Genomic DNA, 26,509 nt, shown 5'->3' with positions numbered 1-26,509 from the left:
AAAATTAGCAAGCCGAGCTGCTCGCTGCGTGAATCCGCCCTGCTTAGGAAATAAACAAATAAACCGCGAATGCAGTGAAGCATGATGTAACCCCCAAAGAGCCTCCTGAGCCGTGGAGTCTCAGACAGCCAATAACAGCCGTGAACCACACCCTCATTGCTCCACATGAAAGCAATACAAACACCACCTCCTCCCCAAAACGCAAATACACCCTCTGCTTTTATTGGCAACCTGACATGGGTTAAATCCTCTGGACAGGCTGCACGTTACTGTAGATACGGACAGCCAGGCGTGAAAATGAGACCATCAAATACACATTATTTCTGAGGAGCTATGTGTCTCTCTTGGCTTCACTTTGGAATGATACTGGATTTGAAAAAAAAAAGAGCAGTCTGTACAATCTATCATCCAAGTGGCTGCCGCGTGTGTGTTTGCGCGGTTTGTTTATGCTCCTCGTAAAGATCGGCCTTAAGAGGGTTTCCACCTGACAGCCGGGAGTTACCTCAAAAGCATTTTTCTCAAAGAGGTCAGAGCCCGTGTTGGCTCGCTGGGTGTGCAGACAGGGATTTTTAGGTGGCGGCTTCGTCTGCGTCTGCGGCTCCGCTGTGCCAATACAGTCACTTTTCCCGTTGAAACAAATGAGGGGATCATTTATTTGGAAGCTGTAATTAGCCTTTAATGTACTTTAATGACTCCTTTTTCTCGTGAGACAGCTTCAGTGCTCCATTGAATTTTTCAATATTGGTGCCCATTATGTGCAATTGATAGCTACCTCCAAGGTTTTCAAAGCAAGGTCTAGAAAGTGGCCTTGGAGCCTAGATTAAGTATTACATGGTGATAGACTGAGCCAGCGGCTCAGTCTGCTTCGCTTCCAGCACAACGGTCTCTGTCAGGGCGTCGTTATCAGCTTTAACCGTCGCTTTACTGCACTGCAGAGCGGCGGCGGCGGCGGCTGCGAGCTAACCAGTGGGGCGCGCTGACATGCACAAACACGCTCAGCTAAGTCAACAAATCAAGGAGGCGCTCAGATAGTCAACAAAACGAAAATGCCACACAAACTGTCAGGTTACATGACATCCTAACAGGTGGGGTAATGAACCGGCACGCTGGAAGATGCAGCGACAGACAACAAAAACACACAACTGTTACCGACGTGTCCGAACGAGCACCAGTCTTCCTTGATAAAAAGCGATGAGATTTCACTTGAATCCAGTGACGCTGACTTGTTCCCACAGTTTGTTCCAACTCTGGCTTATTCTCCCTGACTGTGACCTGGAGGCTGTTTAATCTGATAACGCAGTGAGTCACAGGCGTTCAGGGCGTCACACAGTCTGCTGTTGAGGCCACTGTCATAAACCTGCGTGGCGAGGTGAGATGAATCTGTTGCTGGAAACTTTTGTGAACCCAAACACAGACTGACCTCAGATCAAAGACAATGAAGCAGACGGAGAGATTTCTTCAGGTCTATAAAAAGGTGGAAACCTGACACCTGGAAACAATTCATCAATTCCTGGAGTTTTTGCGGACACTCCAGGCTTGATGTTTCCCCCTGTTTGCAGTCTTTATGCTAAGCTAAGCTAACCGGCTGCAGCTACATATCGAAAAGACAGGTCTCAATCTTCTCATTGTACCTCAGTTATAAGTCACTGTTTCCTAAACTCACTATTTCTAAGCAAAAAGCATTAAATCATATTGAGAAAAAAAAACAATTATAAGAGAGTAAGATACATCTGTTGGTACACATGAAGGAGCTTCAGCAGACTTTAGTGCACCAGAGACAGACTGAATTTACAACCAGAGATTATGACGTTTTTTTTATCAAATCATTAACTGAAACAGACAAAGCACACAATGAAACCCCGACGACAAACAACTTTGTGAAAGCGTCAAAGAGTGGCTTTTTTTTCCTTCAGTTAAAGCTCCTTCACATCAGAGGAGACAGTCCTTAAATCCATTCAGCTCACAGTGCCGGGTGCAAGAGTTCAGCTCAGCGTCTCCAGTCTCGTCCCTCTGAACACGAAGACGTCCTTCATGTCCGCAGAGCGTCGGCGGCAGGTGAAGGCACTGCGTGTGTGCTGAGTAATGACAGGAGGAATGACGGGGTATTTGTGCAGAGGACTCCTTTTCCACTCGGCAACAAACAAATGAGCCCGAGAGAGCGAAAAACAACGAGTGTGTTGATTGTGTCCCGACGCAAATGTCTGCGTGTGAATGATTACAGCCGACGATCAAAGCGGCCTCCGTCCTCTGTGAGAGACGCCGGGCTCTGAACCCCGAGATGATTAGAAGCCACAGGAAGACTTAACGAGCTGTCTAAGCCCAGGTGGCCGCCATCATTATGACTGAACGCCTCCATGCCGCGTGCGGGCCGAGGCGCCATAACACGGGTAATGCCCTTCATTTACATAGACACAAACACAAGCAGGAACCCGGCTATTAATGTCACGCCGGTCCACTAACCCCTTCGAACTGCGGGAGGCCGGGTTCATTTCCTGTTCTGGTCCCTCCGAGGTCAAGTTTACGAAGATCCAGCCCCACAAAGAAGGTGGATGAACAGCTGAGGGCTGAGCTTAATTTGATATAAAATATTAAAAGGCCTCTACTCGTTTTCTTTTTTATTAGAAGATTCATAATTGCTCCAGGGAAGCAGCTGAAGAGTTGTTTTCAGTGCAACTCAACAAAGGATTTTATTGATTCATACTCTTTATATGAGTCGGCTTCTTTACTAGAAGGTTTACTGTGTGGAGCTGCACTGATCTGCATTGAGTCACAATAAAGTCTGGATTCAGTTGGAAGATGATGACGACGGCAAACTTTGTTCCCATTATAATCATCATCCACATTAACTAATGTGGGACTGATTATCGACCCCAATCATTTGCCTCAGTTCCACGAACACAAATGTTCCTTCCACTTTGCACGTTGCATTGCATGAAGTAGCTTTGACTTGTTGATGCATCATACAACAGAGAGCTTAACCATGAAGCTTGAATACGTTCGGGAGTATTGTCATATTCTGAATAATGGTGTAATATCGTTGTGCATGTAAACGTAGTCAGAGATCCACTAAAACAACCGAACTTGAAGACACGCTCAAAAAACAAGACAAAGCATTGATGGGCGAAGGTTCCCATGTTAGCGACGTGCAAGAGTTCAAGTCGTTGGACTCGGTCGTGTGGTTAGAGTTTGTCGAGTGAGGTAAAATACTGAGCATTGATAATACAACACAGCATGCGTTACATTTGGATTTCATCATATCGACCACACGATGGATGTTTCCTTGACTTCCAGGGTCCTATGTATGATGAAGAGCCGAGTCAATATATGCCAGAGCAGAGACTCAATCAGGATAACGACTTCTATGTGAACACTATTTAAGAATCATAAACTAGTGATGACACGAACACGGCATAACGTCTCCCGTCTAACAAAAGCAACAGAAAGACCAGAGAGAGGTTGAGCGAGCACAGTTTCTGTATATTCCCACGCAGCCCTCTGCTGAGGCGTGATGAAAGTTAACACCTGTGTGGGAGGATCATGGGTGTGTTGGGCTACTAATGCTGCCTAATGACACATTCAAACAGGTGCTCCAGTGATTTACTGTAGCGTTGCACCGCCATTCATTTGGGAGACTCGCAGGAGACGGGTAGAACCAGACAAACACAAATAAGCAAAGCAATGCTGACTTGAAGTCACTCGTATGGCTCAAACTCCCAAAACCCCTGCATACACCTCCCATAATGCAGCTGGATAATCTTTCATTGGTCGTCACACCTCCAGTTTGTAAGTGAAACTTTTAGTTGAAAGAACAAAACATGCTAATGACCTCCAATGACTCGGCACCGACCTCTATCTTCTCATCTGAAGACAGCAGGCTCGGGAAGCCATCGGGCTCCTCCAGCTCTGGATCCTGGTCTTGCTCCTGACTGGCCCTGTTACTGTCCATGTTACGAGGTTTTGGGGGAAGCCATCTCCTCCACCGGTGACTGTACAGCTTCACGTCCACTGCGGCGTCCTCATCTCCGGCCTGCCCCTGCACGTATGAGTAAGAGACCCCTGGGGAGAAGGGAAAACAAGCGTGTGAGTCAAAGTAACATAAATGCACAGTCGGTCAACACTCATATATGTTTGCACTTTTTTTAACCTTGTGTTAGTACAAAAGGGAAAATGTTTGCGATTTAATGTCAATTGGTGGCATATACAAGCAAGATAATTACATGCGACACTAATATTAGTGTTTTCACTCGGGCAATAGGCAAATTAAAGAGGCGGGGACGATTCAAGCGATTAATCGTGTGCCGCTCCCTCATATCCCAGCGTCTCTGTGGACGTTTCTCTTTGCTCTGGGGAGAAATCTCGCTGTCTGAAACAGACGCACATTAGCAATGACTCAGCAGCCATCACACAGACCAGTGGGCCACAGTCACACACAATCATCCCCGTCGCTGTCTGAAATGAGCATCAGAGAAATGGTTGTGCGCTAATGTAAACACTGACTCGATTAACGGAGCCGGAGACAGATGGGGAAATCTGCTGCGTCATTAGAGGAAAGGACGGGTCCCAAAAGCATCAGACGGATTATCAAACGGCTTTCTTTTCCCCTAAAGGTGGCGAACAATATATCTGGCTGCCTTCAGTTCAGTCCGCTTTATTAGCCAATAAGTTTGGTTTTAACAAACTCACGTGTGTTCGCCAGTTTGATTCAGTTACTATTGTTTGGCGGCTGAAACAATCGGACCAAACCGTCTGAACAGATGTCTATAGCTCTGCTTTTGAAGTGTAAGTAATACATATTAAGTGTAAGGTATTGTATATATTATATATCCATATAAAATGCACCTTAATGCAATATAATTTAAAAGCAATGGTCAGTCAATCAAAGAGGGGAAAGGTTTTTTTGGGTACTTTTAACTCCTGTACATTTATCTGACAGCTGGAGTAACTAGCTGGTTTCCAGATTAATCATTGACAAACAAAACATGCAATATATTTATAAAATACGATACTGTGCTCTAGATTAAACTATCCAACGGTAGATAAAGTACTAACACCAGCATCAGTAACAATATTCTAATGTGTACTGTATGCATGTATAATAAAATCTCTTAAAAAGACAACTCATGCTGACAAGTACCTCTAGTGTAATACTTTACGTACTGTTGCTGTCGATACATTTGTTCTTTCACTAAAGTGAAATCATGACCGTACTTTTAACAGTACTTTCACAGAGTGATACTCTAACTTTGAGTTTAGTAAAAGATACGTGTACTTCTTCAACCGCAGCGGTGCTTTATATCACAGCTGTAGAGCAGAAGGCTACTGATTCACCGCCAACCAGTGCCATAAAAACATGTGATAAACAATAAACGTGGCCAAGAATGCAAGATCTCCACTTGCTTACATGAGACCAGAGAAGCTGAATGCGGTGCCGGCATGAAGGAGATGTGGTCTGTTTATCCGTTGGTCCTGTGACGGACTTGTTTCCCTGCCTTCAGGCCGATGCTCGGTACGTTCCCCGTGACTCTAATAGGGTTAAGCGGTTCAAGACAATTAGTAATGCACTTAATTTTTATAGCAATTATCCAAACGCAAAGTTTATAAAGTGCTTGCATGCGGTTGCATCGATGTAAATTGTTTTGGCTTCAGAGCAGAAAATACTGCTGATTCCTCAACTATTACTGCACGTTGTTTCTTTTTATGAGACAGAGGTCACTGGGTTTTTATTTAGCAGGGCGCGTTTTCCACTCCATTCCCGTCTTTCTCCTTTCTCCAACGCTCACATTTCATCCTCCTCTCTCCTCCTCCTCTTCCTCCTCCTCCTCCTCCTCCTCCTCCTCCTCCTCCTCTTCCTCGTCCTCTCTCTGGGCCTCCGACCGGCGGCTCTCATGAGACGAGGAGGGAGCAAGTGGAGGGGCTTCAGATGCTAATTCACCCAAAAGTGGAGGCTGACAGGCTCACTTTATAATGCGCGACAGCAAAAGCAAGAAGCAGAGAGACCAATCTGCACGAAGAGATGGGCCTCGGTCCACTTTAGACGATTTTAACTGAGCAGAAGGCTCAAGCAAGAAGTATGAAAGAGAGCTGAGGGCAAGTTGCAGCAAATAGATTTGTTGGAGCCAAATGAAGACCAATTAAAAGTTAGTGCTCACCTTTAATCAGTGATGATAATGACAAAAAACAAGCTAGAAATCTTGGTGTAATTAACATCCACTCAAAAACAGATATATATTTATGTATATAAAAGACTTTTATCTTCAGGAGGTTCGACTGCTGTAATGGTGCCTTTAAAGGTCTCTCTAAAACGTTCTCTAAAGCTAAACATAGAGAAGCAGCATATATTATTTACGCCACATTTCAGTTTTCTGAACAAACTCTCAGTTCAAATTGTATTTTAGTTTTAACGATGCAGTATGCAAGATCTAAACGGAATATTAGTCAATCATTATTAACAGAATATGAAGCAATAACGGTTTTGAGGTTACGTCAAAGATGTATTGTTTTGCAGAGATTTCTACTGAAATGAGCGCACTAACCAACTCGCCCTGGCCCGTCCTGTCTTGTAATACCACTTGATCCTAGTAATTATAGCGTCCAGTCCGTCTTCAGTCCGACATGAGAAGACGAAGAAGTAGAGCTGCACGAGGGCTTGTCAATCACGTTAAAGGTTCAGGGTTCTTTTACCTTTTGGTAGTTTAGTTTTTTTTCTCCGATTAAATCCAAAGTCGCAGAAACAAGAAAGAGTATCCAAACTCTCGCTTCATCCTCCCCGCTGCTTAACTCAAATTCAGCCGGCAGGAACACGCCGGCTTTGGAGTCTGATCACATGGGACGGCACTGACTCTCTTCTGGATCAGCAACCTTTCTGTTTGTGTCGTTGCACAGGTTAGTTAGACTAAGCCTATTTCTTTAGGCGCAGGTGCTTTGTGTTACACATTGCTCCTTTAATGTCCTCCACTACACTGTGACTGTTGTTGACTCGTGGCTTGTGTTTTACCCGCTATAAACGTGCGTAAATGCAACCGTTATTGGTAAAATAAATCCTGAGGGTCCCTTTGGTTTACCCACAGACGAGGCAGTCTTGGCGGGATTAAGTTCTCTTTCGCGTGCATCATCTCGGTCTCGTTGTTTAGCGTCTGCAGCGGCTCCCCTGGCCAACTATTCGCTCATTCTCACCGTGCCACTAACACTTCCCGACACTCAGTCTGTCCCTGGTGGTCATTAGTCACACCCATGTGTACAAAGTAGCTCAGGAAAACTTCCTGTCGACAGCAGTTATATACTCTCATCCAAGAGGCACCTAAACATTTATTTTCGTCCTGCAAAGGATCTTTGTCAGTTCCTCAATATACGATGGAAAGCTGGCAAACAGCGGATGCTTTAAAACACACCATGACCACAACATAGGGACTTTGAATAAATGCCTGCTCTTTTCCCAGCATGTCCCAATGTGAACGCCCACGATGAGTCACCTTTAAAAAGGAGCCCATGCACCTGCATTTCTCTTGTGAACACTACCTCTGGTGTCGGTGATTCAGGGGCATCAGATTTTCTTATTATCCGGGGGCAATTCTGGGTCTTTTGTCAAGCATTTCGGAGGGCACGAGGTCAGACCCCTGAGGGACCCCTAAAATAACCTCCCAGCAGGACGAGGCTGCTCCTCAGTACGAGACTGTTCCTCGCCTTTTGTGTGAAGGGAAATCTTTCCCCTCTACTTTTCTTTCAGTGCGTCTCAAAGGCCCCGCATACCTTCACCCTGACTCTGTCGAGCGGCCTTGTTGGCCGTACTCACGCCTGTCAACACCTCTAATTCACAAACACCGGAGGGATTGTAATTTGGTTCCACCTAAAACCTTTCAAGGACGTTTATGAGGGTGGGGGAGGGGTCATAAAACCAAAGAATAAAGGTGCTGTCTGCACCCCTTCTTTCATTCAGTTTCGGGCTTGTTTTCCCCTCTCAGTTCCCACCTGACTCAGTGTTGCTGACAGGAAACTGACACACATGACTGGGAAGTAGAGGAGGTGGAACGCTTCATTGCATCTCTGCATGCTAGTGTGTGTCGTGTGCATGATTTCAGCAGGAAAGAAAGTCACATCCTTCGACGGTTTCTTTGCCTTTCTCCCTCTGGGTGTCAGAGTGTTTAGTTGCTTTATCAGAGTAAACGCTGCAGGAATATCTCTCAGGCTCTGCGCGGATCAAGTCACCAGTTAACGCGGATTAGGTTGATGTAACTATTGCTGACGGACTGCCTTTTCTTTTTTAGAAATTGTGCTAATTTCAGCTTTAAAATAAGACTACAAGACGTAATCAGATCTTAGAGAATCTGTGTGATGAGAGGTCCTCTTGTTAGAGCAGAGCTCAACAAATTCTTAATGGAAAAACAGACAATGTGATTAACAGTATACGGCTCCAGATTACGGGAAAGAACATCGCAAGTTTTCCTCCATTCAGCGAGTCTTGTTTTGTTCATTAGCAATGATTCATTGGGAACATTTGTCAGGAGAAGCACTCAATCACTCTCACACACACACACACACACAAACACACACACACGCACACACACACACACACACACACACACACACACACTCACACGCACGAACACACACTTTGAAGAAAATGGTATTGCTAGCAAACAATGACGCTCTCAGCAAAACTTTAGCATAACAACACAAAATCGTTTAGCACTTTTCTTAAGGGTCAAACAAGTGACGAAAAACTGTTTTTCAAGGTTGTTTTTTTTTCCGTCTGACACTCATCTTACACTCAGTCACCAGCATCATTTTGTGATTTACCACACTGACAGTGAATATCCACGCGTGAAACCCTCTGTAACCTGCTACACAACGGCTTCTTAACAATTTCCTGTTTCTCTCTGTGAAAGCGTATTGTCTCGACCCAAAAAGAGGGCCAGATACCAGACCATGTACAGCCAACGCATCCTCATCGAATCACACGCACGGATCCAGACCTCATCGGTTCATTGCTTCAGCATTAGAATGAATCAACGTTTGAGGTTGGTGTAGTTTTCAATGCATGGCCTTCACAAGCCAAACCATGTTCAGGGTCATCTCAGAGCACCAAATGCTGAGGCTCGAAAATGAATTTAAAAAGCTGACAGAGTGTTATCCGTATAGGCAGAAGGTAAAATCATAAGACAGATAAGCTTAGAAATTAAATATGACGCTAGTCATAAACTGGGTTTAATAAAAGCTGGTTTCATCTTCATCTGATGGACAAGATGAGAGCTTTTGAACAAGCTTTTCTTTTTTTTTCATCTCATTCTGTGTGTTAATAGATTTACAAACTGCAACCCGAGTTCAGTTTCAAAATGCACAGCATGCGTGATGCCAAGCCATCCGACTGCAGATGCTTTACATCTCGGTCTCCTGGGGGGAGAGACACATTAAACATTACTCCGCTCAAATTCCAGACAAGCAACTGTCTGAAAATATTACAGTATACAGAGCTTTTCTAACCTGCCGGAGCTTGCTTTTCACACTTCCTCTGTTAAAGACGCAGCCTGTCATTAGGGAAACACATAAAGTCTCGAAGCTGACTGCAGGAGAAAGTTAAACACAGCGAGACAGAGAGGCAGAACCAGGAGATCCGGTTTCAAACCATGAACAGCGTGATGAGTGATGACAGTGAACATTTTTTTAATATTAAATGTGAAAAGCATGTAAATCGAAGATATTATGTGCGCAAGACCAGTTTAGATTGAAAATACATTGAAAGACGTGCACACCAAAAGCATACGGCAAATGAAATACATTTCCCCACAGACTGAGGCATCGAGTCAGCGTCCTGCTCGTGGTGAACGCTCCATTACACCAGAGATTTTGTTTTGCCAACAATTAGTCACATCTTTCTAAGTCAGAGCACTGCAACACAAACATCCCCTGAGGTTCAGATTAGGACTGCAGATAGAGACGCTTGTCTCTTTCTGAAACACGCTTGTCAAGGATTTTATATCAAAATATCTCTGAACAAAGCTGATTTTTCACTTCGGTAATCCTTCAGATAAGAGACAAAGCACAAAGACACATTTTAAATTGCTGAAAACTGCTATCGTACATCTAAATGTGCCACATGATCATGTAAACAATGACTTTGCACAGACCTTTGATCCTTCTATGGCTATACATCAGAAAGGTTCCTGCTCACCAAAATGAGAAATGTGGCGGTCGTGATTGGGGGCTATAAATAGAAACCATTCTCACTGAAAACAATAGAGTGCTGCAGGGTTGGCATGTTTTTGTAGGCCAACATGAAAAGTTAGCATCGCATTGTTTCCTTCGGCAAAAAGCCAGCAGTACTTTTCCCATTGTGTTTGGGATTATTGCAAACACAAGTGAAAGATGGTTATGAGAATGTTGAAGTGTGAATGCAGTGTCCAGAGGTAGAAAGTGTATATATTAACAAACTACACTGTGGTTGCATGACTTCATGTCACCACCGGGAAGCTAAAAGTGTTTGACGAGACGACATCTAGTCGTCTCATCTCGACACTTCAAACGCACCTTTTTTAAGACACGTAAAATCTTGAAAATTCACGAGAACGCTATTTACTGATGTGTTTTATGTCGTAGAACAAAATGTTAAAATATCTCAAGCGTGTGCTAACCACAAACCTAATTTCAGGAGCAAAATAATGTCAAACTAAGCCGTCGCTCCCGAATGAGAAAAGAGCCAGGTGCGAAAGAAGCTCTATAAATAGAAGCCAATTTTAAAAAAGACTCAAAAAGTGTTAATTACAATCTGCCGAGCATGGAAGGTGGAGGGAATTCATTAGGAGGAGACTAATGTTGCGTTCGGAGGCTCGTGGGCAACACGGCGCCCATGAAGAGGGCCGCTGTCGGGGCTTCATGTTAGAGGAAGTGAGGAGGCAAAGGAGCTAAGGGGCGAATTAGGAGGTAGAGTGTGTCCGGCTTCAGGTTCGGCGATTTCTAATCAAGACTTTCACCTTGAAGAACAGAACGGTTTTCAAGCGGGCTTTGGAGAAAATTGCTAATTTCCCTTTCAAGCTTCTGCTGTAAACAACTAAATACACTGGACACAAAATCCAAGCAGGCCGAGCCACAAAGCACCCAGAAACATCCCCGAGCGCACAGTATCAAACCCCAAAACACAGGGTTTAAAGTGCTGGAGTAAACCATCGCGGAGTCTGCTGTCACCGCCGTGGCTTTCTTTCGGTAATTGGTGGTTGTCTTGGCTCTGGCGTTGGTCAGTGCAGGAAGTTATACAAAAATGCTTTGGCAAAGTCTTGCAGGGAAGGCTGCCGGCAGTCAGGAGGCAGCGGGATCACGAAGAGAATTTGCGCTTCCTGATTGACACAGGCATTTATAGGGTTTCAGGATTCCAGTCAGGCACCATGTCTGTCTCATATTTCAGGAGATTGAGTGATTGACTGCAGGACTATGAAGCACGGCTGCTGGCTCTCATTCCACTTTTCAACTTTGCGAATGAGCGGCACGGCTCAGGAGCCCCGAGGCCTTGAATCACTCAAGCGGGAGAGAGCCCGCGCCTGGCAGGCGATGTATCACTGGACGTCCTGTAACAGGTTATTTCTCTTTCCTCCAGTGCAGAGCATTACCTGAGGTAATATTACTGTATTCTTACAGGTCAGCAGCTAGCCAAACCCATCTTTGCACAGACAAAAGCCCAGCATCTCTCACAGTCTGCCTAAATCCCTCCATGAAAACACAAGATCTGTCCTTTCACTGTTCCCACACAGTCCTCTTAGTGCTTGCCTAACAGACCTTAAAATTGGAAACGGTCACATCTGTACGAAAGAATGGAGAGGGATCAGCAAGAGAAAAGCCTGCACTTTTATTCTGATACGCCATATCACAAACAATAGCCTTTATCCTCGGGGCTCACAGTCTTCAACTGAGCGTCTGTGGTTAGAAACACACCTACACAGCTAACATCGGAGACAGACTCGACACAATAATCGCTCTTTTTGTCCACTGGGTCATTTAAGGCCGATCTCTTCATCATTTGAGGGCACAAATGCACTCTATTGTGTTTTGTATAATGCACTTTTTGGACAAATGCACTTCTGCTGGATGAATAACATTTGTTGTTAAATCTCGGCTTGGCTTGAACTCCATCATCACAGTTCCAATATGGCTTCGCGAATGAGAAAACAATACAAAAATGGATCAATGAAAGAACAATCTTCTCCTTTTTTTCAGGATCAAAGCAGCCAAGTGATAATTAACTGTGAGTACAGCACCTGCTAATTGCTAATTATGCATAGTTTCAATCTTGCCAATTTGCCCAAATGCAAACTAATGAAGAATAAAACAACAACTACAGGAGCCCATTTGTCTCAATTTAGTTGGAGTGAAACTTACTTGACTTTAATAGTTTGTTAAAATTAAGTACACCACAAGGCAGAGCGAAAACGCTTTCAAAGTTGGACCCTCATCTTGTTGATTAAAACTAAATTAGTTTATAAACATGCAAGATTCACACAAAAAACTCATCATTTGAGCCCTGATTGTACTGATCAACGAGATCACCTTCGGCTAAATGAAGGTTAAATTAAGAATATTATGAATGAATCGCTCCTACTTTGCAAAAATGACGCTTTACATCGAGACACACTATTATCACAACAATGTCCAGGTATAAATTATTAGTAAGTCTTTTCAAACACACTGATAAGCACTGGGGCATCCAGCTAATTGACCACCTTTCTGTCCCTCGAAAAGCGATCGATTTGAGACTCTGAGACAGCGCTCCACGTGTGAGAAATAGCACGGTCATGTCAGGCAGCTCCGCTTTAACTGAAGATCGACTCCCTGTTGTGTGGACAGGCTTTTTATAAGTGTGTGTGTGTGTGTGGATGTGTATGCACGTGTCTGTGGCGTTTATGTGTGACAATTGTCCTGCAGGTGGAGATTGATGGATTGAGTGCTGGTGTGAGTGTATTAACTGTGTTTTTTTTTCCCACTTTCTTTGTGGCAAAAGGCTACAAGCGAGGCCAGAAGGGGCCCTTGGGCCTGTCTTCATCCTTCCTGGTAATCCATCAGCATCAGCGAGCCTCTCGCCCCTCCACTCCTCCGCCCCACCGAACCTCGCCACAGTCCAACGATCTGTAGGTTGAGCGCCGCGTAAACACACACAGACGGCTTCAACTGCAAAGAAAAGAGTCCAGCTGTCGGAGGACGAGACATTACTTTGGATTGCAGGCATGAATGATTTAACCCACAGCTAATATCTGAATATTACAGTTAATTTCAAACAGCTAACAGTGGTATTATTAGAGGAAATATACGTCCAATGAACAATACACAAAGATAGCTGATCGGAAATGGCGTCCCCCATGTGCTTCTTCCTCTTGTCAACAGTCTCTGAAGAAGACGTGTTTTCCTTGATTTATTGACGCTGATAGAAATATCAGCGTCAGAAAATCTAGCATCCATCAGGCTCTACACTTTATTTCTCATAAATTACCTGATATGAATCTTCTAACGTTCAGTCGACGATAGCTCTTTCTTTCCCGGTGCATTGCCGACTAATCCATCATGCCGAATTTAACCAACACGTCGTGTGGTTTTCCAGCACTAAGAGCAGCCCTCATATCCACTTATGAAATTCCTCATAATCAAGTCAATTTGCTTCACTTGTGTTAGTAATAATAAAAAACGTGCATCACACATGGTTTTCCTTCAAGATCTGGATGGTTTCCCAGGGAGCAGATGTAAACATATAACCCCGATTTTTAATCTTATGCAGAAGAGGTTTTCTTTTTTTAATGTGCAGGAAAAACATGAAAAAAAAACTCCCTAAAAACTTGCCAAATCTCATATCCTCCTACCTATAGCCTCCAGGCACACAAATCAGCTCCAGCATAAAGACTGAAGATACCAACTCATCTACAGCACCAGCATCCCTCAAGCACGTATATTTTCAGACGCTCTTCTTCTGCTCTTCGTATGAGCAGGAAAGAGGGAGAGAACCATTCCCCTGGCTTGTAGCTGCCAAACCCAGCCCTTCTTCTATCTGTAGACAAACCGTGAGACTCATCCAAGTCACACAGAGTCTGTAATTGCTTCAATCTTTTCCCATTCAGCGGTGGAGGCGTTAGCCACTCACAGGAAATCAATATTAAATATTGTCGACAACACAACTCTTCTCTGCAGAACGAGACCTACAGAGCAGCATGTCGAAGAACAAATCGCTGACTCCCTCCAAAAAAAATTACCCTTTTAGCGGGGAGTGGGTATTGCATAGAGAAATCTGTGTTTTGTTAAGACCCTTCCATTCAATAAGGAGGGAACACTGCCACATATTTGCATTGCCAATTGAATAACACGATTTCCCCTTTACCATCTGTGAAAATGTCTAATTATGGAGAGAAAATATTCCATCTGAGCTCTGATTTGTCTCTTTTCTGACAAGACGAATGAAAAGCACAAAGGTTTCTATACTTAATTAAATTCCTTAAATACACAATTCATCAGATTTCTCATGTATTTTAGCCCTTGCACTTTTCCCACTAGTTGCGATGGCATTTAAAATGACACAGGCGACTGAAAAGAAAATCTTCAGCAGACTTGAACAATGTAATAAATGACATTTCTCCGGGCAGTGTCTAAAATGTTTTTTATGTGAAATGATTTCCTCCGCGTGATTTGCTGTCTTGGAGATAAGATGTTTAACTATTTCACGAAATACAGAAGATTTGTCAGGAATTTAGTTATTGGGAAAGACAGACACGTCGTCGTAAAGAGAGGCAGACAGATCGTGCGCGGCGGGAGTTTATTGGTAAGGTCATCAGGGCGGAAATAAAAAAGTGAGCGGGGAGAGAGAGCAGGTTGTTTTGGTTTATCGCTTCCAGACGCAGCCCTGAACAGCTGTAGTGCAGCTGCAGGGTCCGGGGTTATAGGGCAGGTTGTTAACAGTTTAGGGTCAGTGCATCCGGAAAACAGAATAACAGGCGACACAGGATAACAATAACTAGAAACAAGCACTGCAAGTTCAAGATCCAGATGCAAATCGTTGACCAAAGCCAAGTCATCTTGACTTTGCCAATCTGAAGGAACAGAGAACCGTTATTAAAAAAACTAAAAAAGTATTGTAGCTTTATTAGTTGTGTGGCATTATCAATTTGTGTTTCTCACAATAGTTTTACATTTAGTCTACACTCATGTATGATACACTTAGAGCTGAATCATACTATCTTCACAAGCTGAGTTTGCTTTTAATAATTGAATCTTTCTGTCTGCTTCTCAGTGAAAGTGCTTTTCTGTTTTTCAATAAAATGTGATAGTATTCAGTTTGTGAGCTTCATGGCAGCTCTGACGGAGTAGCGCAGAGTCAATAAACACGTGCTATCTTGTTTGGTTGTTTTCAAGAGATGTAATGTGCTAAGCTAAGCTAACTGGCTGTGGCTGTATGTCTATTAGGTAGCAAGCTAACAAATTGGCTAGCTAACTGAAAACAACTGGCAACTGGCTACCTGGCAAACAAGCTAGCTGGGAGATCAATAAAGCTTGATGTTAGCTGGTTAGCCAAAGTAGCACAGGTTGACACTTCTGTATCTCTCTTCACCAAAGAAGATATCGTTGCTCACAGAAGTCCACAAGTTGCTTTGAATCAAAGTGCAACGATGTGAGTGCCGCACAAACCTCCATGACCCTCTTTTTTTTGTGAAAGCGCGTGAAAAAAACTTGACTTCCTGCTGCGACCGCGTCCTGCAAGTTTCCAGGTGAGGTGAGGTTGCATGCGGGGGCTTGCCTCTCTCCCCTTTGGGCTGGAAGGGCTCGCCGGGCAGCCGCTCGTGCCGCTTGTGTGCTGACATGCATGTTCGTGGTAAAAGCCCCTCGACGTTAATGGAGGGTGAAATTAGCTGATATGTTTGCTGCTTCTGTCTGCGGTTTGCGACATCGATCCCTCAAATACGGATATTGATCCAACCCAAACATACAGTTGACCCTCGTAGAGGACACGGGAGTAATTGCGCACTTCAGGACTGATGGCACCATGTGTTTGTACCGCTGAGCATGGCTGCACTGAGGCTGTAATAGAAACAGACAGTTCAGCGCCCTCTGACAAACAGCCCGGGAGGCACCGGGTGGGAATGCAAATGGGATTGACTTGTAAAATATCTTTCAACTTTCTCTTTCGTTTGTCCCTCGCTGACTTTGTTTGAACCCTCATGACTTTCCTCGGAGGAGAAACAACTCACACTGAATTTGTTTTGGCTCATAGTCAGTCAGGAACAGATATATTCACACCTGTTTGAGCCCGAGGCGCTCTTGATTTATTTATAAGGGCGGGGTGATATAATCAACGCCAGGGAGAGAAAAACGATTTTCTGTAACGGTACCTTGTGTTGCACATGCATACTGAATCATTACTATAATATTTGAGATCAATTCCTTCCTCCCTCATGGTATTTATTAACTATTAGTGATGGCACTATAGCCAAAGACAATCTATATTTTAAAATGGAACATTTTAGTTTGCTTGTTCTCTCTATATTTCACATTAAGTATTGCATTAAAATATTTGCCGGACTTTGGAGGGAATACACTTATTTACTTTCGTACAGTCATATGTAAAGATCAGTACGAGATATGAAGCTACAGCCAGCAGCCCTTTAGCTAAGCTTAACATAAAGACTGTAAACAAGGGGAAACTGACCTCTAAAACTCACTGATTCACACACTATATCTTGTTTGTTAAATGTCAACATAATCTGAAGAGTAGATATGACAATGAAAAGGAATAGCAAGAATCATCATATTTCTAACAATGTCTGACATTTTTTGGCCCTTTGGATCTAACGTTTTAAAGTGTCCACAACCTTCTTGAAATGTGTATTCTTAAGAACCTCTCTTCAATCAAATTAAACATTCAGCTTTTGTGGTTGACAGCCATGCAGCAACGTTGCAGTATGGTTGCAGAAGCTTGACATTTCATGGGAAAGCTAAGCTCCAAACCCACTGCCTTTGAAAATCTCCTTGTTTTGGGACTTTCAAGTGTGACTCAGCCTCCCCTCGCTCTTCATGCCATGCCTCTGGGCATCCTGCCACCAGCACTGGGCCCCATGTTCTGCCTCTCTGGGCTTCATTGATCAAACTTAGGGCCCCACAGCACCGACAGAGCCTTGGCTTTTCAAGTAACCAGAAGAAGGAAAAGTAAGGTAGCAACACTCGTAAATGGACTCTCTCTTTTTTTTTGCGGGAGAGGTATTCAGATCCTTTACTTACGTTAAAGTAGCAATATATAATGTAAAAGCACTGAATTACAAACTGCAAATCACCCAAAAAAAAAAAAAAAACATACATTTTATGAGCCAAATGTACAGAAAGCATTTCAAGTAAAAGTACAAAATTAAAAGGAAAACTATTTATTTGTGAAATATTAGATATCTTTAATCTTTTGTGCCGTAAACGTTTTTTTCAAATGAAACCTTGTGAGAATCTCTTTGGTGAAACTGCCAGTCAAAAAGGTTGGAAAGCACTAGTTCAGGCTCAAATAATGTCTGGTATTTTATAAGCTTGTCATACTTTTTTTTCAAACAAAAAAGCAAGTAAAAGAAAAACTTACTGAAACTGTCAAAGCAATGTCAAAAGTACAATACATCCGTGTGAAATGTGATGGATTTAAAGTGTAAATCTCGAGGATCTCTGTTTTGTTCTCTTTGGCGCCACCGGTGGCGATAAGCGGTAACACTTCACAGAGAGCGTCGCTTTGGATTTTTCCTGGGAATGTCGCCTCAGACTCCCAGTTTGTAAAACTGCAAATGCTTTCATCAATCAGCCCAATCGATTGTGTCACCTCATTCGGCAACAGATGGTGACTTAACATTATTAACACTATTTAACATTAATGACATCCATTTAATCAATCCATCAATCCAATTTAATCCATCAATGCCATTCATTTAAATTAAAATCATCAAGATTAATATAGTATACACTAGATAAATACATACAGAGTTTAGAATATACAGTTTCTGTGCAGAGGGCACTTAAAGGCAAATGCTTACAAACAAACACCAAGAAGTGACTCATGAATAAAACATGAAAATCTCCCTGCGGTGATATCCTTAAAAACACTCTGCTTTCTTCCTTTCTTATGCTTCAGATGAAATGCATGTGGCTCGACTCAGGAACAGGTGAGAAATCACACATTTCAACATTCATTTTGTTTGAAGTTTTCTGCCCAAACGGAGTGAAAATCCGGCTCTACAAACAAGAAGAAGTCAAAATATGTTTTAAATAAGGGAGACCTTTCCTGCCAGAGTTCAATGTGTACAATGGTAGTTTATAATGAAGGAGGGGAGCTGTGCAAGGGGATGGAAAGGCCCTGAGGGGGTTGAATGCTGGGCTGAGTCACTCTGCAGCAGACACTATCCTCTGACTTCACACCACCTGTCTCCCAGGATTCAACCACAGGAGAAGGACTGCCGGGGGGCTTTGCAGGCAGAAAACACGGGCTCTGTTACACTTGGACACACAGGGATGCTATAGCGGTGATGGAGGGGTAGACTTCTGATGCTGCAATTCATCTTTTCTTCAATAATTGGCAAGTCTTATATGTGAGCAACCCAAATTTGTCAAGAGAAAATTATGACCGCGAGGTAATGGTGGCCATTTCGGGCAGCGATTCCAACCATCCGTCATCTCTTTCTACAATGTCTCAAGCGTAATTCTGTCCTTGGAAACAAACGACAAATTTCGCTGTCTGACAAGGAAAATAATTACAGCATTAGCATATCATTACTGACTGGCAGGAAGACAATAGATCAACAAGTCTTCTCTTTGGTGCTATCTGTCAGCGAGCGAGATTGTTTCACTTTCTCTGGTTACAGAGAGTTGTCTTCAGTCAGGCCACTCCATGTGCTGACAACAGCGCCATGTAGGTTTGGTACAGACTTCTCCCACAGCAGCACACGACCAGCGCTGTGTGAAACTGCACCATGCCGCCTCAGCTTTTCGATAGAAGTCCATAAAGACAGTGCAGTCGTGTGTTGAGTGTTTGTCGCCCAGTCAGCAGGGGAACTGGGTCACCGTCCAGACACAAACATGCCGAAACACGTCAGAGCCCCGCTGCCTCTGTGTCTCTCGATGTTGTCTGCAAGGTGGGGGGAAATGACCTTGACTAACAAGCTTCTTCTTGTCCTCAAATATATTCAGAATCCCTGCTTGGTCTTCTGTGTGACAGCTGACAGAGGAGTATTTAAAAAATCGGTTATTGCACACTAATTACCGTCAGTTGAGACCGATGTACACCAGCAGGAGCACACAGAGATTTCTGCAGACAACTGCAAATATTGCAAAAATGCATTGACAATTTCACAATGCTGACAGTGCACCAGACTGTCATGCAATGTTGTCACCTGTCCTTTCAAGGTAATTGGAAGACAGACCGGAGACCTTGACATCCAAATCATTTACTATCTGCACTGTCAACACATTCAAGCATCATCGAGCATTCAAGGGGAACGTTTCCATTAAAGAAGTGATGGAAATCAAAATATGAGAGGATTTCTGAAGTGAGTGTTTTTCTCAGAAATCACTTTCCACTTATTTCCAAAGCAGCAATCATTTTGAACAATATTGACTAAACCAACTCTGCAAATACCGCCGCTTGATCAGGTGCCCTTCACGACATACTGTGACGCTCTGCACGCCCGTCGAGCGTCAGTTTTGCACCACCATCTTCTGCTTTTTGCAACATAAAAATGATGCGTCCACAGGAAACCACTTGGTTATGTTTAGGAACATGTTTTGGGTTCAAATTCGTATATATTTATCAGGTAGTTAAGCCGAATATCTGACACATGTGACGCAAGTTAAGTTACATAACGTGATGCATTAGAACATGAGCAAAAGGTAACTATTGGCTTTATACAGGACAGAAACACAGGTCTCCTGGGTGAGAGTCGTGTGTTTTTGGACCGAACCAACCACTCTGACCTCCTCCTCCTTATACGCAGAGTTAATCACGCTTCATTACCTGACCTAGCCTGAAAGAAGTTATGAAGGAAAACATATTTCCTTTCCCGCCACCACTGGAAGGTCAGAGGTCAGACCAGCAGCTGGACAGGTGTCTTGCTCGGTGACACTCCAGCAGGACAGATGCTCGTCATCCCCCGGGCTGGAAGCAGATATTTTCCCTTCTCCCAATGAAACCTTAATGTAAGGCATGATGCCACTCATTCAAAAAAAAAAATCCTTTATTCATAATGAAACACCTACACTCACTGTGCTCTTTGATAAAAAATAAATGAATGCATTCCTGGCCAACACAGCTGAAGCTATGCAGAGCAGAAGATGTTCAGTGACTACAAAAGCCTTCACATCTGTAGGAGGGGAAGAAGCAAGTCGTGGAAAAATAAGGCTGGAAGAAAACAAGACATCTGCTCAAAATTCAGATTTTCATGACAGTGGAGGCTGCAGAGCGTGGGCTCTGTTTATGTGGGAATGTGTGTGTCTCCAGTGTTTTTGTTTATGAAGGAGAGAAAATCACTTTCAAGTCAAGGAGGTGAGAGATTATTGCTGAGACATGAGAAACAGTTTGCTCTGCTAACAAGCTCCCAGCTGGAAGTTTGGGCCTGAACTTTGGCCTCTTCAAACATTTAGTTTAAAGAGTCTACGGACATGTTCTCTTCTGCTGACCTTTTAAAAATTGCGACCTTTAAACATTTTCTTTCACGGGACCGTGCTGCGCTCTCACGGCTCACAGAGTCGCTCCAGCTGTTTCGGCACCCAGGAGTCCATGAGATCAGACCCCGCAGTTTCTCCGCTGCCTGTCTCGTCAACCTTTCTCCATCTCCTTCTCTGTTCATTGTCCTCTCTACAAGGCCAGACCTTTGTTTTTTCCCCCCTTTAAGACAGATGTGCAGTCCCACATGGTAATCCCATCGCTCCTTCCCTCCGAATTCCAGCACTTTCACCGAGCAGAAAACTGAAACAGCTGACAGAAGGCAGCTTATTAAGCACAAAGTGCAAAACATGCTGTGAAACGGATTCATGGCAACATCTGACAAATTCAAGAAAGCCTCATCTCATAGCCACTGAATCTTTATGATAAATCTACGAATATAAACTGTGGTATACACAAACCCTCTGACAGATTAAGTGCATCTACAAAGTGAGCAGATAACCTCCGACCACTGAGACAATCAGGTCCTCGTAGTGATGCTGCTCCATAAAGAGAGATGCCCTGACAGACGGGGGGGGGGGGTCAAATTATCACCGTCAATCACTCCGTAATGCACTTTAGCACCGGCACCGAGTGGGACGGCCCAAGTGTCAGGGAAGACGGGGCCTTTCATTACCTTCCCGTCAACCTGATTGTAGCCTCGCCTCAAGCCGGATGTGTCGCCTGTCACGTTTCGGCAGTGGGCTGTCAGCGCAAATCCGCCACAGGACGCAAAACACCCCCGAGGGCCGAGAAGGAAGTGATTTACCTGCCAGCATGTATGTGAGACGGAGATATGAAGTGAGGGGCAGCAGCGTGCACAAACAACATGAAAGCAAAGTCGACCACATGGCATGCATTTTTAAAACTGATATCAAGCAATAAAATCATTCACGTCTATGTGCCATGACTATCTGAATGTTTTGTCCAATGATTTAATAAAGCAACAGCCGACTGGATGAGAGATTTGTCTCTTAGCTCAACAGATTTGAGTGTTTTATTAACTTGGAACTGAATCCGATACGTACCCGACTGTTGGACCATTGCCAGCTGAAGTGATGTTCCCCATGTGGATTATGTCAGCATTAATGGAAAAATATTGGCTTGGCACATTTTTTAGCTCGTGGGAGTCAGTGGGATATCGGAGAGTATTTGCTCATCGCTGCACAAAATTAAAAGTACATCTTAACGCAGCGATCACTTTTTAGATTAACAATGGATCTCATGACTACGTGTAATGTGAAAGGGGTCGCTCGTAGGGACGAACCCTCAGATAATTATCCCCTGAATCTGCACTTCCCTCCCCGCTTCTCAGAGATTTATAGTGTCGTTTAGCTCCATGTTATGGTTTATGGCTCACAACTGTTTTCAGAAAATAAACGCTCTAAAATCCCACGACACACTACCCGCTTGGCAGCAGACGCACAAAGTTAGCAATTAGCAAGTGAACATACGGAGACATTAGCAGCTAAAGAGTCAGATATTTCACTCCGGCGCTAAAAGGAGAGTTCATGTTGGACTTAAATGAACTCTAAAGTTGATCCATATTTGTCAAATGTGTAAATAGGTAACCTGCTGAAGAGATTGTCATGTCCACATGAGAGGTGAGAGGTCACTTTTATAACTGCTTGTTTCCTCTGCTGACGAGTGGCCAGACATTCAGATACCGCAGGTTAAAAGTCCAGTTGCATTCACGAAAGTGTTCCTGTTGTGCACTATATTTATTGTTAGTACATTATATTATTGAAATAAATAAAAGACTCAGAGTAAACTTTGTCTTGTCTCACTTTAAAAAACAACATCTACACTTGACCTTATTTTTGGTGATGCACTCAGAGGGCGAAAAAGAACATATTTACTGTCAATATTACTTCTTGCAAAAAGGCGGTTGGAAGTTTCTCGAGGTTGAAGGGTATAAACATAAGCGGTGTGTTTTTTTCTCTGAAAAAGGACAAACTTCATGAGGCTCCACCGACCTGAACAACCCTAAAAGCCTCTGTCATTCTGCTGTAAACACGACAATTTATCGCAAAATCTTCTGAATGTGTTCCCGGCAAATGTCAAGATGAGAAAATAGACAACATCTTGCTGATACTGCCAAACAATAATTTGTTAAGATGCAGCCAGTGACAATTTAAAAGGTTTAAGGCATTTCTTTCCATACTGACCCAAGCAGCATGAATGTTGATCATTTGTTTGTTTTTTTGACAGGAGTCTCATATGAATCTGAAGCTTTTAAGCTGTCCAATAAACTTCTGGGTCAATGTAATTACACAGGACACATTTATCCTATGTGAAAAGTTTTCCTTTTAGTTCAATTGGTTTCATTTGGGACTACTTTTCCTGAAAGTCTTCACTGGAGCTTTACGAGAGTGTAAATGTCAACTTGTCTGAACTGTAAGGTTGAAGGTTAAAGGGCCCATTTAATCATGTATTTCAATGATTGGAAACCTTTTGCCCGTATTTATATTTGCCTACTCGTGGGGATATTTGTCTAAGGTCTGTTGGCGAGTGCTTTATTTGGCCAAAGGCCAACACGGCAACGTTAATGTGTTTGACGCCCTCACACACAGACGGATGAATTTAGCCGTCGAGTCCGATTGCAATCTCTTCTCGCTGCAAGAGAATGGTCAAAGGTCGAGATAAGGGACAAGCTACAAGCCTGACCGCCTGCACCTTCTCCATTTCTGCACTCTCTGGCTCATTTGTATTTAAGTGGAGTTTTCCTGCAAGGTTGTTTTTTCTTTCTTTTTCTTTTAGTTTGAAGATGTGGCTTTTCTTTTTCTACGAGACAATACATCAGTGCACAAAACACAAGCCATTAAGATGCTTTTGCTAGTTTGGTGTGGACACACTTCATTGGCCTTGAGTCCTAACCAACACCTGTGAGATGAACTTGAGTTGTAATGCCAATAATGCTTCTGTTACTGAGAAATTAGAAATTATTAGGCCCCAAAATGTTCTGGAAAGCGCTCCCAGACTGACTGCTGGCTGTTGAAGCAGTGTTTTGATATTCATGGCTTTAAAGACGACATGTTCACTAATCACATGTAAAATGTGGGTTTTAGTTTTATGTGTGCACGTTGTGTGCACGTCTGGAATCATAGATGTTATTTTAGCGGGATATGGATTCATATATTTCTTCGGGTGCAAACGCAGCGTTATCAGCGAGGTATTGATTTCCAGACTCTTCATCAGTGGGGCAGGCTGGAGGTGAAGGACAGGATACACAACTAAACCAAGATGATGGATGACACAGCTGAAGACTCCCAACACTGTTCATCTTCTACAGAGCTCGCTGTGTTAAAGTAAAACTGGGGCAGGATTAAAAAAGTGGGTGAGAGGGGAAATGAAGAGGCGCATATAGCAGTGAACAGGCCAACATGACGTCTAAATGCTCATCAGGCGTTTGTCCATCGGCAGGTACTCCAGGAAGAAGTGGCTGGAGTCTGATCTCAGCCGTAGATTACTGTGACCTCCAGCTGCAGCACATCCTCAGCCAGTTCCTCAGGGTCACTCTGAAGCAGCGCATGCAACTAATCATTCGAACTCGATGGCTAATCAATTGTGACGCGTGGACATTAAACAGGAAGCTCGGCAAGAAGCAGAAGGACTTCCTTATTACACCCAGGTAGCAAGAGACTGCTGTACTGTAGCTCTGCAGGATCACTTAAGTTTGGAAATCTCACTGAACTGTCAGAAAACTCTGAAAGCTAATTAGAGAGATTCAACCTTGCCTTTGTTTGGCCCTCAAAGTCAAACTTCATTTTGTATCTTCTTCACTTTTTTGTGTATGAAAATACAAACCGTAGTGAGATCTGCAGCTTTTGTGCAGAAATAAGTACTCTAAGCTAGGATAGCTTTCAACTACTAGCCCAATAGCGTTAGCATGCATCAGTTTGACGGAGGTCGTGCTAGCATTAGCTGTCTCCATTTCATCAGACTAGTATTGGTAAATGCAGGCTGTCCAAACGTTTTTCACAAAAATATATGATCTTTTTCTTGTAGATAATTACAGTTTCAATTACAAAAGTAGACAAAAACATGATATTTAAAAGCAAACTGAAATTGAACTCATGTTGGTGAAGTTTTAAGTGTCTCCAGACCTTCATCTTTATTCTCGCCCCAGTGAAGTTCTGCAAAAAATAATCCCAAAACAAATCATCCGCTCCATCTGTTTACTCATGAGCTTAATACACAATCACAAGCTGACCGCCGCCGATGGTCGGTTGTGAAGTGGCGGCTCAATAACCTCAAGCAGATGCAGGAACTCACACACACACAAACAGACAAACAAATACAAACGTGAACATTCAAAATCCTACGAGGTCCGACCTATCCACAGCCTTCAATTCATCTGTTCAGTTGTAATTGTTTGCAGAAACAATGTGCAAACAATAAACGGCCTCAGATCTGATGGGCCGATCGCCTCCTCAGATCTGAGCTGATCCCAAACCTCTAAACAATTGAGGAAGATCACACAAATTCCCGACATGTGGCTCTAAATCTGCAAAGACAAAAACAGCCCTGAAGCCCGTTCTTTTTAAAAAAAAAAATACTAAACACACCAACTTAAGTTTAGGGAAATTCTGGCTTGAACCACTTTCGGCTTGTTGTTGGATTGTTTATAATTGTTTTTCCATAGTTTTTGTTAGGTTCAGTTAAGGAAATGTCACTTTCAATGCAACTTTATCAAAAGATTCCAGATTTAGGTCAGCACTTTGATAAATTTGAAAGTTTAATCCGTAAAAAGCTTAAAATATCCTGAATCATCTCTAAATTTAGTGGACAAAAACCCCTGCCCTGACCACAACTGTCAGAAGTAGATTTAATATATCATATTACCAGAAAAAGTCAATGTGACTTTGATTGAAATCTCCAAAATCATGTTATATCACAAACAGTCCAACTGGCTTTCAGTGGGGAAATTAAAGATTACTGAGGGACTGAGTAAGTGGTACGCGCCTCCAAAAGAAATCCAATACTTCTGCAAGGCCAGACATTTGGGGCAGACTCGTGGCAAAAAAAAGGACATCAAACAAGTCATTTATATTCATATCGCCACCTCTCATTTCAATTTTGGCTGCTTGTCGATAGATGGGCTTTTCAGAGCATATATCATTGGTTTGGCAGCTGTCTGGAGACGGGGCATTTCATTTTTAACTCCCGTTCAATATGTGCTGGGAAGCAGGTCTTTCTTTTAATCAGGCTGAAAACAAAACAGGGAACATCTACGGCATCTAAGATGTCGAACTGCATCCTTACAACTCTTTAAATATGACATGAATAAGTTGAAGCTGGGTTGGCATAAAGACAGCTCCCAGTTGCGATGATGCACAGTGAGTTGGCACCTTGACTACTTCCAGTGTCCGTGGTACCACCAGAGGCCTTCGGGTGAAAGGGAAGCTGGCCAGACGTTTAATCAATATCTGGACCTCGTCCGCCTGAGACGCACAAATCAGCTCGCGGTTGCTGTGGGACAAGCAGCGCAATGACAAACCCCTCAACACCGCCTCGGAGTTTAACTCAGAATTTCCAATTCCATTTTGTCTTTTCTTTCTTCATTTTTTGTCCAATTGTGTTGTGTTTTGCGCCTGTTGTGTTTTGCGCCACAGGGCCATCACACATCCATGACATGTACAACATCCCTGACACTCAAACTGACTTCATGGCTCGACACCGTTTGCTTCTCATTGACTCCCACCCTACCTGTTTGAGAGAAGGGCACATCTATTACCTTTGTGCAATGGTATGAATAACATATTCATAATTAAAGTGCTCACACTAATTCACTTTCCAGCTAATTAAAGCATTCTGGGACACAGGAGAGAATGGCCT

General features: G+C 43.3%; 1 protein-coding gene across 3 annotated transcripts in view; it reads right to left on the bottom strand.

Annotated features, from left to right (window-relative positions):
* plxdc2b (plexin domain containing 2b) overlaps positions 1-26,509 on the bottom strand; it is an 83,804-nt gene that overhangs the window by 46,599 nt on the left and 10,696 nt on the right. For 2 of the 3 annotated variants that reach the window (XM_068582211.1, XM_068582212.1), the window contains exon 2: positions 3,827-4,056. In XM_068582211.1, coding sequence (XP_068438312.1) covers positions 3,827-4,056 — 230 coding nt within the window. The remainder of the gene's footprint in view (positions 1-3,826; positions 4,057-26,509) is intronic. The other variant, XM_068582210.1, reaches the window with a different exon arrangement.

The sequence above is a fragment of the Clinocottus analis genome, unplaced genomic scaffold (genome assembly GCF_023055335.1).
Source record: "Clinocottus analis isolate CAN_PGR_092001 unplaced genomic scaffold, fCliAna1.0.p SCAF_18, whole genome shotgun sequence".
NCBI lineage: Eukaryota > Metazoa > Chordata > Actinopteri > Perciformes > Cottidae > Clinocottus > Clinocottus analis.
The sequence above is the reverse complement of the archived record's forward strand: the minus strand, read 5'-3'. Positions and strand labels throughout refer to the sequence as shown.